Source organism: Scyliorhinus canicula, chromosome 12, assembly GCF_902713615.1.
Source record: "Scyliorhinus canicula chromosome 12, sScyCan1.1, whole genome shotgun sequence".
Classification (NCBI taxonomy): domain Eukaryota; kingdom Metazoa; phylum Chordata; class Chondrichthyes; order Carcharhiniformes; family Scyliorhinidae; genus Scyliorhinus; species Scyliorhinus canicula.
The window spans coordinates 64,410,591-64,424,349 of NC_052157.1; the positions used below are offsets into that span (position 1 = coordinate 64,410,591).

Sequence of the window (13,759 nt, forward strand, 5' to 3'; positions counted from 1 at the left end):
GTAATTGCTGAGTATTCCGAGTTCTTTACCTCCCCCATACAGTCCCTGCTTATTACAAAGAAATCTATCCTGGAATATACTTTATGGACGTGCGAGTAAAACGAGTAGCCCCTTCCTGTTGGCTGTCCCTCTCTCCAGGGGTCCACTGCCCCCATTTGCCCCATAAACCCTTTCAGCTCCCTTGCCATTGCTGAGAGTCTACCCGTTCTGGGACCCGACCGATCCAAAGTCGGGTCAAGGACCATGTTAAAGTCCCCTCCCATTATTAGCTTGCGAGAATCCAAGTCCGGGATCTTCCCCAGCACTCTTTTAATAAAGTCCACGTCATCCCAGTTCGGGGCATATATATTCACCAGCACCACCCTTCTCCCCTCCAGTCTGCCCCGTACCATCAGGTATCTGCCCCCCTGTCTGCAGATATGCCCTCTGCCTCAAATTGCACGCGCTTGTTGATCATGATTGCCACCCCTCTGGACTTCGAGTCCAAGTCCGAGTGGAAGACCTGGCTAATCCAGCCCTTCCTTAGCCTGGTCTGGTCTGACACTTTCAGATGTGTCTCCTGCAACATAATTACGTCCGCCCTCAGGGCCCGCAAGTGCGCGAACACCCGCGCCCTCTTAACCGGCCCATTCAGTCCCTTGACGTTCCAGGTGATCAGCCTGGTCGGGGGGCACATCCCACCCCCCCCACCCCGCCGGTCAGCCATAGCCTTTCTCGGGCCGGCCCCTGACCCGTGCGTCGCGCCATTCCTGGCCCGCCCTTTGGCTGCCTCCACCCTCGACCTCCTTTCCAGTGCCTATTTCAAGTCCCTCTCCCGTCAGCAGAACAACCCCCCCCTCCCCTAACCCCATCCCCCGATACCCCCACCCCCGCCATCTACTGGCTGTTACTTCCCCCCCCATCTGACTTCCTTGACTAGCCAATCTGCTAGCCCGGTGACTCAACACTCCGGCGCCTTCTGACCTACAACTTTTAATAGATTTTGGTTATAAGGAGCACAAGGGCCTACTTTCCGGTGTGATGCAACGGAGATCTTAAGTATTTTTAAACAAAACAATGTTTATTCTATGAATCCAGTTAACATTTTTACAAACACACAGTAAACATCTTATCAACTACCAATATATATACCCCCCAAAGATACAGTACTCTATAGGTAACCCTTAATAACTTTACTAACAACATCCATAAACCAAACACCCTTTTTAAACAAAACATTCCTTTGAATTCCTTATAGAAACAGGTATTACTTTGAAGTTATAAAGTGGTCTAGAGAAAGAACAAAAATACACCTTCTTGCTTGAATGCAGCTCCTCAACTGAAAACACCTCTACACCTCCATCTACTCCTCCCGCTGCCTGGGGAAAGCGGGCAGCATAATCAAAGATGCCTCCCACCCGGCTTACTCACTCTTCCAACTTCTTCCATCGGGCAGGAGATACGAAGTCTGAGAACACGCACAAACAAACTCAAAAACAGCTTCTTCCCCGCTGTCACCAGACTCCTAAATGACCCTCTTATGGACTGACCTCATTAACACTACACCCTGTGTGCTTCATCCGTTGCCGTGCTTATGTAGTTACATTGTATATCTTGTGTTGCCCTATTATGTATTTTCTTTTATTACCTTTTCATCCCATGTACTTAATGATCTGTTGAGCTGCTCGCAGAAAAATACTTTTCACTGTACCTCAGTACACGTGACAATAAACAAATCCAAATCCAATCCAATCCAAACGAAACCAAGCCACAAAGCATTACAGCTCAAAACGAAACTAAAAGACAGAATCACAGTCCAGCTCCACCCACACAGTGACATCGCTGCAGCCATTTGATAAAGCACACTTTCTTAAAGGGACCCTCACATGACAGAACCCACAGGCTGTAGAATTTCCTCCGGGGAGTGACTTTCACTTGATAGACCTCCACTAGATTGGCTCTCAGTCTCACTCAGATAATATTAGAATTCTCTACCTGCGAATTTAAAGTCAGGTTTTCCATCCACTCCTCTTGACTGCTGGCCAGTTCTTTCTGCAGTTCAGAACTGACTACAGTGAAGAGTGAAGAGAGAGAGAGTGAGAGACAGACAGAGACAGAGAGATCTTTTCTTCCAAGATGTCTAGAGATCTCAGGAGAGATGCCAGCTTTGGGGGGGGGGGGGGGGGGGGGGGGGGGGGAACGACTGACTAGGATTTACAAGAGGCTCCTCACAAATATAGGACCACAGATTTCTAATTCAGAACATCTCATTGATTTGCTGATTGTATCAATGCTGCCTTCTGCACTTGCCGTAAACTGGAAAATTTAATTGACTTTGGTGCCCCCTCCCTCTCCCCCCAGCAGCATAAAACTCATACATTCCTATCTTTCTTCCATTCTGGTGAAATGTTATTGACCCACACGGATGCTGCCTGACCTGGTGAGTATTTCCAGCAGTTTCTTGCTGCTTATTTCTTATTTCCAGCCTCACCTGGTGTGTTACTTAGGATTAGGGGTTCCCATTGCCTCCCAGTGAACATTCACTGTCTGCATTCAATCATGAGGAGAGGAGCGGCTACAGGAGTTCTTTTGACCCATGAAGATTTCGGTCAGAAGGAGAACGAGAAGAGTCTGGGCAAAAAAATGATGCGGATTGTCTACCCACCAATCTTGCGTTATGTGCAGAAAATGTTGCCTTAATATGTACTAACTGTGGAGGTAAACTTTCCTTTATTCCACAAACATCTGTTACACGCTCCCCACTGTGTTTTCCTCTCTCTAGAGCGTTGCCATGGAGACGTGGTCCTGGCCATTGAGAGCGTTGTGTCGCCACGACACAGCCAACGTGATGTCATGGCGCAGCAGCCCAATTCCGGTCAGGCATTGCAACAACAGCACACCGCCCCCTACTGGTATCAGAGCCCCCATATCACATCGCTACACTTCACCAACCAGGTCAGGTGAGACTCTCTGGCAATTCTACACCTTGGGTCAGTTAGGACCTGAAGGGAATCACCACAGGTATGTCTGTATTTGACAGGATCTCCGGGAGCATCAGTATTTATAGGGGTGTCCAGGCAGATTGTGTTATTACAGGTTTGTGTTATTACACTCCCTGGGGAGTGTGTCAATATTTACATGGGGTCCTGGGGTGTGTGTTGGTATTTACAGGGGGTCCTGGGGGGGTGTTATTATTTACAGAGGGTTCTGGGGAGTGAGCCGATATTTGCAGGGCTCCCAGTATGTATGTCAGTATTATGTCTTCACAGTCTGTTTGTACTTATGGAAGGTCCATGGAGAATGTGTCCGTATCTACAGGGGAGGGTGCCAGTATTTACAGGAACATAGAAAATTACAGCGCAGTACAGGCCCTTCGGCCCTCGATGTTGCGCCGTCCTGTGAAACCACTCTAAAGCTCATCTACACTATTCCCTTGTCGTCCATATGCCTATCCAATGACCATTTGAATGCGTTTAGTGTTGGCGAGTCCACTACTGTTGCAGGCAGGGCATTCCACGCCCTTACTACTCTCTGAGTAAAGAACCTACCTCTGACATCTGTCCTATATCTATCTCCCCTCAATTTAAAGCTATGTCCCCTCGTGCTGGACATCACCATCCGAGGAAATAGGCTCTCAATGTCCACCCTATCTAATCCTCTGATCATCTTGTATGCCTCAATTAAGTCACCTCTTAAAGGAGGTCCCCGGGGATTGGGTCAGTAATTACAGGGGGTCCCTGGGGAGTTTGCCAGTATTTACAGGCGGTCCCTGTGGAGTGTGTCAATATTTAAAGGGGCTCCCTGGGGATTGGGTCAGTATTTACATGGGGTCCCTGTGGAGTGTGTTGGTATTTACAGGAGGTCCCTGGGGAGTGTGACGGTATTTACAGGGGGTCCCTGGGGAGTGTGTCAGTATTTACAGGGGGTCCTCTGAGATTATGATGTGATTTATGGAGGGTCCCTAGAAATATGTTAGGGCATTTAGGGATCGGCAATAAATGCCTGACTTGCCAGTGAGGTCACATCTAAATAGGAGAATAGGAGAAAAAACGGTGTCCTGGTGCGGGAATGAGGGAGTGCGGCACTGTGAAATGTGCTGTCTCCCAGATACTATGTTAAACCAAAGCCCCTCCTGTTTGCTGGGTGGATGTGAAAGATTCTTTTTAAAAAAAAAATGTTTAGAGTATCCAATTGTTTTTTTTCCAATTAAGGGGCACTTTAGCGTGACCAATTCACCCACACTGCACAGCTTTAGCGTGACCAATTCACCCACACTGCACAGCTTTAGCGTGACCAATTCACCCACACTGCACAGCTTTAGCGTGACCAATTCACCCACACTGCACAGCTTTAGCGTGACCAATTCACCCACACTGCACAGCTTTAGCGTGACCAATTCACCCACACTGCACAGCTTTAGCGTGACCAATTCACCCACACTGCACAGCTTTAGCGTGACCAATTCACCCACACTGCACAGCTTTAGCGTGACCAATTCACCCACACTGCACAGCTTTAGCGTGACCAATTCACCCACACTGCACAGCTTTAGCGTGACCAATTCACCCACACTGCACAGCTTTAGCGTGACCAATTCACCCACACTGCACAGCTTTAGCGTGACCAATTCACCCACACTGCACAGCTTTAGCGTGACCAATTCACCCACACTGCACAGCTTTAGCGTGACCAATTCACCCACACTGCACAGCTTTAGCGTGACCAATTCACCCACACTGCACAGCTTTTTCGGTTGCGGGGATGAAACCCACGCAGACACGGGGAGAATGTGCAAACTCCACATGGACAGTAACCCGGGGCCAGGATCGAACCTGGCTCCTGAGCACGGTGAGGTAGCAGTGCTAACCACTGTGCCACTGTGTCGCCCAAGGATGTGATTCTGTATGCATTTTGAAATGTCCTGTGGACAATATTTACACACCAGTCAGAAATCTATAACACAGATTTCTTTTCACACGTACATGGGATGTGGGTGTCACTGGCTGGTCCAGCATTTATTGCCCATCCCTGATTAATTGCCCCCTTCAGAAGGTGTTGAGCCACCATCTTGAACTGCTGCAGTCCCAGAGGAGTAGGCACACCCACACTGCTGTTAGGGAGGGAATTCCAGGAATTTGACTCGGCGACAATGAAGGAACCGTGATATGTTTCCAAATCAGGATGGTGAATAACTTGGGAGGGGAGCCTCCAGGTGGTGGCATTCCCAGGTATATGCTGCTCTTGTCCTTCTAGATGGTGGTGGTCATGGGTTTGGAAGGTGCTGCCGAAGAAGCCTTGGTGAGTTACTGTAGGGCACACGGCTGCCATTGTGAGTGGGTGGTGGTGGGAGTGAATGTTTGTGGAAGGGATGCCAATCAATGGGGTTTCTTTGTTCTGGATGGTGTTGAGCTTCTTGAGTATTGTTGGAGCTGCACTCACCCAGGCAAATGATATGATATGAAGTACTTCATCGACTGTAGAGGTATTTGGGATGTCCTGAAAGGTGGTATCGAAATGCAAGTCTTGTTTCCTGTCAATGCTGATATCCTAAGAATGAATAAAACAAAAAAGGCCCACCTGAGGTACTGCCCTCACCCTATAAACTCTGGCAGGGAGGGCTACTTCTTCATTTATAACACTTTAGCAGTCAAAGGCAGGCAGATCAGCTGCTCTCGCATGGTGAATTGACCCTTTGCATTTTTCTTCATTACCATTACAGATTGCCGCTGCCAGCCGTCACACCTAGTTTAACCCCTCCGTCTTCGCACGTCGACCCCAGGCTACCCGTACCCTACAGCTGTAGGGCAATGAGGCCCAGCGTCTCTGACAATGAGCTCTCAGCTGTGGTACAACCCGCAGCATTCCAGACCAACAGCTCTGGTCAGACAGAGTGCACACCTATCAGAACTGGAACAGCGTACCAGGTTAGTATCAGGAATGTCCTTGGTTTCCTCTCTGTCTCTTGCTATCTTGCTGTTGTTGTGTGATTGCTATTGGGAGAATGTAACTTGCCACAGAGGGTGTGCAGTGAGACTGATTGCTCGGGCGGCAATTTATCCCCTGAGGGGAGATTGGGTCAGCTGGGCCTGTATTCACTGGAATTTAGAAAAATTGGGAGGGGGGGGGGGGGGGGGGGGGGGGAGAATGTTGTGTCCTCTGGCTGGAAGGGATCTAGAACAAGGGGTCACAGTCTCAGGATACGGGATAGGCCATTTAGGATTGAGATGAGTGGCATTGAAATAGAGGATCAACCGTGATTATATTGAACGGCGGTGCAGGCTTGACGGGCTGAATGGTCTACTATTTCCTATATTTCTACGATTGCCCTTTGCCTTTACTCTTCTCCTTGCCAGTGGTTTACCCCAGGATTTCTCTGGGCTTGATGTTGGAGTTCATTGTTTGAGTATATGCGAGCGATTTGATCGTCCTGAATGAAGAGTTCGACCCAGGATTGTCAGGGGCTTCCACAGAACTGGGCAATTTCCTGTGGTTGTTATGGGTGGTTTTGGGGATTATTAGCCACGCCACGTTTAGCCATGCCTTGAACATGTGTTATGTTGTTGGTGGAAATTGGATAAACTCATGAGGGAGAAAGGTATAGAATGATACGCTTACAGGGAGAGATGGAGAGGCTGGGTGGAGGTGGGTCCCGGGAGCTGAAATCCTGCCGTGCCCCAGATGGGCTGCATCGCTGCTGTGCCCCAGATGGGCTGCATCGCTGCCGTGCCCCAGATGGGCTGCATCGCTGCCGTGCCCCAGATGGGCTGCATCGCTGCCGTGCCCCAGATGGGCTGCATCGCTGCCGTGCCCCAGATGGGCTGCATCGCTGCCGTGCCCCAGGTGGGCTGCATCGCTGCCGTGCCCCAGGTGGGCTGCATCGCTGCCGTGCCCCAGGTGGGCTGCATCGCTGCCGTGCCCCAGGTGGGCTGCATCGCTGCCGTGCCCCAGGTGGGCTGCATCGCTGCCGTGCCCCAGGTGGGCTGCATCGCTGCCGTGCCCCAGGTGGGCTGTATCGCTGCCGTGCCCCAGATCTGCTGTATCACTGCCGTGCCCCAGATCGGCTGCATTGCCTGATTTGGTGCTGTGAATACTGTCTGTAAACGATGCTCCTTTGCTTTTCAGACTCTGGCAAGAAGAGGGAAGACGCCCTGTGCTCCGAGGAGACTCTCGTTCGCCTCCCTTCTCTCCGAGGAGCAGCTGCACAAGGAAGCTGCCGAGGCGCTGATGGTGCTCAGCTACTCTCCCACCCCGTCATCCAGCCCAGCCCCACTTGCCAGCACCATGCCGCTCAGCCCTCACCAGACCACCGCTGCTGGCTCCCTGCCCCAGCCACCTGCTCCTGGCCACCCCTCCACCACCATCACCGCACCATCCCCCGGCCCCTTCCAGGAGGACTGCCTACCGAATGCCTCCTGCGGCCGCACCCAGCTGCCTGGTGCACCTCTGGCCTTTGCCAACCTGTTGCCTGCGGCCAGCGCACCGGGCGGACCTGCAGCCGGCGGGACGCCCTCCACACCCTCCCTGGATGGTACCAAGCAGACCGCGATGCTTCACACGGATGGAACTGAGAACGGACTGCAGGCAGGCCTGCAGCAAAGCTGCAACAGAAATGGCTCCAATGAACAAGACGGTAGGTGTTGATCACAGAGCATGTGTGGAGTGGGCAACGGACATTAGCCAGGGGCTAGTATGTGTCCAAAATGCTGGCGGACAGCCACTGATTTTCTTAACGCTGGAGTGTGCATCTCAAAATTGAGCACTGGTGGGGTGGTGGATTTGGGGGTGGGGGGGTCATCATCCCACATCCCCTTTTTAAAAATTCTTTCATTCGATGTGGCTGGCTAAATCAGTAAAAGGTCCTTAAAAGGGTGGTGGTGAGTTGCCTTCTCGAACCGTTGCAGTCTGTGCGGTGTAGGCACACCCACAGTGCTGTTAGAGAGGGAGCTGCAGGATTTTGACCCAGCGACAGTGAAGGAACAGCCGATATATTTGAAAGTCAGGACTCTGTGTGGTTCGGAGGGGGAGCTTCCAGATTGCGGTTCAGAGTCTTGTCCTTCAAGGCAGTGGAGGTCGTGGGTTTGGAAGGTGTGGCGAAAGAAAGTGAATGATGAGGACCTCAGCTTCGTTGCTTGTGTTGTCCTGAGCCACATATCAATGTCCCTGATGATGCAAGCCAGGCACAAGGGCAAGCCTGCATTAAATATGGCTGCCTCAGGGTAAAACTGTTCTTTTGAGAGAGGACCTCAAATAGACGCACACATTTTCTACAGGCTTCCATCATTCCAAGACAACCTGAAGAACAGGTATCAGGGGAGGTCCTATTTCCAGTCTGGCCAGCCAGGAGGTGCAGTGTTGATGCAGCTTATCAATCTGTCTGAATGTGAGAGCCTCTGTGCACAGTCCATCAGGGCTCTGGGCATCAAGCAACACGAATAAGAGGAAATTTGGCTATTGTTTGCAAGGCTGTCAACATTTTGAAAGATAGATTAAAAGAGGACAAATTGACAGAACAAAGTGCTACAGGCTAGGTCACAGATATGGGCCGGGATTCTCCCCTACCCTGCGGGGCAGGGGGTCCCGGCGTAGCGGAGTGGCGCCAACCACTCTGGCGTCAGGCCTCCCCAAAGGTGCTGAATTCTCCGCACCTTTGGGGGCTAGGCCCGCGCCGGAGTGGTTGGCGCCACACCGACTGGCGGCAAAACCGGTGCCAACGGCCTTTGAGGCCCGCCGTCCAGCGTCGGGGCTGGCCGAAAGGCCTTCGCCGGTTCGCGCATCGCCGGTGTGTCAGCTGCCGCTGACGTCACCACTGGCACATGCGCGGTAGGGGGGTTCTCTCCTCCCTCCGCCATGGTGGAGATCGTGGCGGTGGCGGAAGAAACAGAGTGCCCCCACGGCACTGGGCCGCCCGCCGATCGGTGGGCCCCGATCGCGGGCCTGGCCACCGTGGGGGCACCCCCCGGGGTCCGATTGCCCCGCTCCCAGGACCCTGGGGGCCTGCTCACGCCGATAATCCCACCGCTACGGCGGCGGGATTGGCCTCTCAGCGCCGGGACTTCGGCCCATCGTGAGCCGGAGAATCGCCGCGGGGGGGGGGCTCGCTGATTGGCGCGCAGGGCATGCCGATTAGCGCGGCGTGATTCCCGCCCCTGCCAATTTCCGGGTGGCGGAGAATTCCGGCCACGGCGCGGGCGGGGTTTTCGCCGGCCCCAGGCGATTCTCCGACCCTCTGGGGGTTCGGAGAATTACGCCCATGTAATCCACTCGGCATACCCGGCGATCGTCATAAACTCTTACTTTGTCTTCGATATTTGCAAGATAAATAGTAGGACATTTCTTTCACATATAAACTTCGGATCCCAATTATCCCATCCTCATAATGCACTTTGTCAGCTTTGTGCTCCTGAGATGTTTGGTGAGCCACTGATTTGTTTTTTTCCTTGCTGCTCTTCCAGAGACCTTCGACCACCTAGAATCTGGGAAGAAATTCCATGTACTGAAAGATGTCTGCTCCTTCACGCTGCGTGGCACTGTGCTGAGCCCAATGCCGCCTCGCCACTGCCTCCCCAACTTCACCTCCTCCGTCTCCCTCAACATCGGACAGCTGGGCTCTATGTCCTTGCCTCCGGCTCCGCGGCACTGAAGCTGTGTCTCAGTTGGACAAGGTTCTCACTCTCCCTCTCTCCTTCCTCTCTCGCGCCTCTTTCTCTCTCGCGCCTCTTTCTCTCTCGCGCTTCGCCCTCTCTCGCGCCTCGCCCTCTCTCGCGCCTCTCCCTCTCTGGCGCCTCGCCCCCTCTGGCGCCTCGCCCTCTCTCGCGTCTCGCGCCTCGCTCACTCTCTCTCGTGTCTCTCCCTCTCTCTCTCTCTCTCTCTCTCTCTCTCTCTCTCTCTCTCTCTCTCCCCCACCTCCCCTCTCTCTCGCACCCCGTTCTCTCTCACTCCCCATTCTCTCTCTCACTTGAACCCCACTCTCTCTCACTCCCCGTTCTCTCTCTCATGCCCCACTCTCTCTCTCACGCCCCGTTCTCTCTCTCATGCTCTGTTCTCTCGCTCTCTCTCATGCCCCGCTCTCTCTCATATCCCGTTCTCTTTCACACCACACTCTCTCTCTCACGCCCCGTTCTCTCTCTCTCACGCCCCGTTCTCTCTCTCTCACGCCCCGTTCTCTCTCTCATGCCCCACTCTCTCTCTCATGCCCCACTCTCTCACACCCCGTTCTCTCTCTCATGCTCTGTTCTCTCTCTCTCTCTCTCTCTCTCTCTCTCTCTCTCTCTCATGCCCCACTCTCTCTCTCATATCCCGTTCTCTTTCACACCACACTCTCTTTCTCACGCCCCATTCTCTCTCTCTTTCTCTCACCCCCGTTTTCTCTCTCTCCACCACGTTGCCTCTCTCAACCATGCCCCTCTCGCTCTCTACCCCGCCTCCCCTCTCGCTCTCTCTCTACCCCGCCTCCGCCTCTACCCCGCCTGCCCTCTTATTATCTACCCAGTCTCCCCCCCTCTCTCTCCCTCTACCCACCTCCCCTCTGTCCATCTCCCTCTGCCCCGCCTCTCTCTCTCTTTCTCTCTCTCTCACTCTCGCTCCTTCTCTCCACTTCCTCCTCTCTCTCTCTCTCTCTCTAACCCACCTCTCTTCTCTCTCTCATTCTACCCAGCCTCTACCTGCCTTCCCTCTCTCTCTAATCTGCCTCCCCCCCCCTCAACCCCACCTTCCCTCTCTTCTCCACCCCCACCTGCCGTCTCTACCCCGCCTCTATCTCTCTCTACCCCGCCTCCCCTCTAACTTTTCTTTCCCACCTCCTTCCCTTCTCTCTCTCTACCCTGCTTACCCCTCTCTCTCCCCTACCACCTCTCTCTCTACCCTACCTCCCCCCTCTCTCTCTATCCCTCTCTCTCTCTCTCTCTTTCTCTCTCTCTCCAATCCCTGCCTACCTCATCTCTCTCCTACCCCGCCCGTCTCTCGCTCACTCTCTCCCCGCCCATTTCTCGTTCCCTCCCTTCTCTCGCGCTCTCTACCCCGCCCATCTCAAAATGTCTTGATTCCAGTTTGGTAATTTTGAACCTCCTGTAATCAAGTGATTCTTTCCGAGGGAGTGGAGTGAGTGGGCTCTTGCTTCACTTCTCCAGCAGCAGTGGACTTGAGCAGATGAATGACATACTACAAAGGATTGCAATGGTCAGTGAGGAGATTATATTGCACACAGGATAATGGTTACTGAGGAGATTGTTATGCACAGAATAGCTAGTGTGTTTTATAAATATATACATATAAACATTTGTCGCTAAAATACGGCCTTAGATTATTTAAACAGTGATTTTTGGTGGGTTGGCCTACAACAGTAAGCTTTTTAAAAATAAAATTAATCCCACCTGTGTTGTTGATATCAGTGTAAGGGATGTTGATGAATTGAGATTTCCATATGGAGTGAGCTATGTTTATACCTGTCTGACCCACCCCCCCCCCCCCCCCCCCCCCCCCCCCCTCTCTCTCTCTCTCTCTCTCTCTCTCTCTCTCTCTCTCTCTCTCTCTCTCTATGGGTTCCTTCATCTCCCGTACCAGCCTCCCTGGACAGGCGCCGGAATGTGGCGACTAGGAGCTTTTCACAGTAACTTCATTGAAGCCTACTTGTGACAATAAGCGATTTTCTTTTCATTTCATTTCATCTCCATGTCGCTGTTTGTCTAATCGTTTTACTCAGCTTATTGGTTTTAAAAGTGAATAAACCAGTCTGGGACCAGAGACCAGCAGGACCACGAGAGGAACAATTGAACAAGTCCATCTGCTTCTCCTTTGTCTGCGTGTGAGCCAGTTGTGTTTGGGTACATGTGTGTGTCAGTTGCATGCGTGTGTATGGGCGTGTGGGGGTGTCGGTGTGTTTGTACGTGTGTCTATCTCTCCATGTATCGGTGCCTCCCTTCTCCAATTCTGACATCCATCTCTCCGTATCGGTCTGTCTCTTATTTCTGATGGCTTCTGTTTGTCTCTCTGTTAATGTAGTTCTCTGTTGTGTGTGTATTACAGTCTCTGTGTCTTTCTGTCAGTGTGTCTGTGTCCATTCCTGTGTCTCTGACTCTCTGTCAATGTCTGTGTCTTTTTATGTATTCATTCTCTCTCTCGCTCTCTGTTTCTAATTGACTATATGTATCTGTTCCTTCAAAGAGATGTTTCTTCATCTCTTTGTCTCTCTCTTTGTCCCTGTCAATGTGTCTCTCGCTTTGTCCCTGTCAATGTATCTCTTTGTTTCTGTCAGTGCACGCGTCTGTTACTCTCTGTCTCTGTCAGTGTATGTGTCTGTCTCTGTCAGTGTATGTATCTGTTCCTGTGTTCTGTCTTTGTCTTCATAGTAAAGTTAAAACAATGTACCTGATTCTCATCACACTCATTAGATGGAAACGTGTTCCACCGATTTCACAAGCTTAAAGTTAATTAAGATCCTCAAGTTAAATCACCACCAGTCAGCTCTCCCCCTCAAAAGGGAAAGCAACCTATGGTCATCTGGGACTATGACAACTTTACCATACCTTTTACACCTGACTTAATGTGTATATTATGTGCGTTCGTGTGTCTCTGATGTGTGTGTCAATGCATGTGAGTGTGTCTGAGATTGTGGGTCTCTCAAGTGTATGGGTGTATATAGGCACATACAGCTCTTGTTTGTTTTGATGCTGAGTGGGTGAGGATCAAATCGTCAGAGTGACAGCGCTGCTCCTTTCTCTGAGCCCCTCTCCCTTTCGTTGTGATCATCTGTCTTGCAGCACCCTTGTACATTTGCTGATTCCTGGCTCCTCCCCTGCATTTATTTGGTGCCCTCGATACAGTAAAATGTCCCCAAGGTGCTTCACAGAAGCGATTTTGTCAGACACGAAAGTGACACCCAGGCAAAGATGGAGAGGCACTCGGACAGGCAGTCAAAATCTTGGTGAAAGAAGTGGCTTGAAAGGGGGAGAGAGATTTGGACAGGTTTAGGTCAGAAACTGCAAAGCTTTCAGCCCAGAGATGTTGGAGCTCTATCTACTGGACAAGTTCGTGCCTAGCCTTCCACCGACTCAGTCAGCGTACTTAATTTAAATCTAAATTATTAAATTATAACAGTTTTAATATTTAACGACAAGTGTTCAGCTTCTTTCTGATGTTTGTTGCAAGGTGCGATTAAACTTTTTATGTATTTAAACAGTTGTTACTGTGGGACTTTTAAGAAAATATGTTTGTTCGCCTTCTGTGACACGAAAAAAAAGATTTTTGAATGTATAATTCTTCCTTCATGTGTGATGATGCCAAATAAATCAACATAGTTCGGATATTTAATGATGGACCCAGTTCTTATGTAGGGTTCTGGGCAATGGAACAGTTTTGGAGGTACTCTCCCCATCAACTAATCACAGGGCACAGGGTTCGATACAAAGTAAAGCTCCCTCTACACTGTCCCCAATAAACACTCCCAGGACAGGTACAGCACGGGGTTAGATACAGAGTAAAGCTCCCTCTACACTGTCCCCAATAAACACTCCCAGGACAGGTACAGCACGGGGTTAAATACAGAGTAAAGCTCCCTCTACACTGTCCCCATCAAACACTCCCAGGACAGGTACAGCACGGGGTTAGATACAGAGTAATGCTCTCCCTACACTGTCCCCATCAAACACTCCCAGGACAGGTACAGCACGGGGTTAGATACAGAGTAAAGCTTCCTCTACACTGTCCCCATTAAACACTCCCAGGACAGGTACAGCACGGGGCTAGATACAGAGTAAAGCTCCCTCTGCACTGTCCCATCAAACAC

At 51.3% G+C, this 13,759-nt stretch overlaps 1 protein-coding gene across 3 annotated transcripts in view; it reads left to right on the forward strand.

Annotated features, from left to right (window-relative positions):
* LOC119974690 (doublesex- and mab-3-related transcription factor A2-like) overlaps positions 1 to 9,701 on the forward strand; it is a 48,697-nt gene extending 38,996 nt beyond the window's left edge. For all 3 annotated transcript variants that reach the window (XM_038813816.1, XM_038813817.1, XM_038813815.1), the window contains 4 exons: positions 2,762 to 2,939; positions 5,699 to 5,903; positions 7,102 to 7,609; positions 9,432 to 9,701. In XM_038813816.1, coding sequence (XP_038669744.1) covers positions 2,762 to 2,939; positions 5,699 to 5,903; positions 7,102 to 7,609; positions 9,432 to 9,619 — 1,079 coding nt within the window. In that variant the 3' untranslated portion in view covers positions 9,620 to 9,701. The remainder of the gene's footprint in view (positions 1 to 2,761; positions 2,940 to 5,698; positions 5,904 to 7,101; positions 7,610 to 9,431) is intronic.
* The last annotated feature ends 4,058 nt before the right edge of the window (positions 9,702 to 13,759 follow it).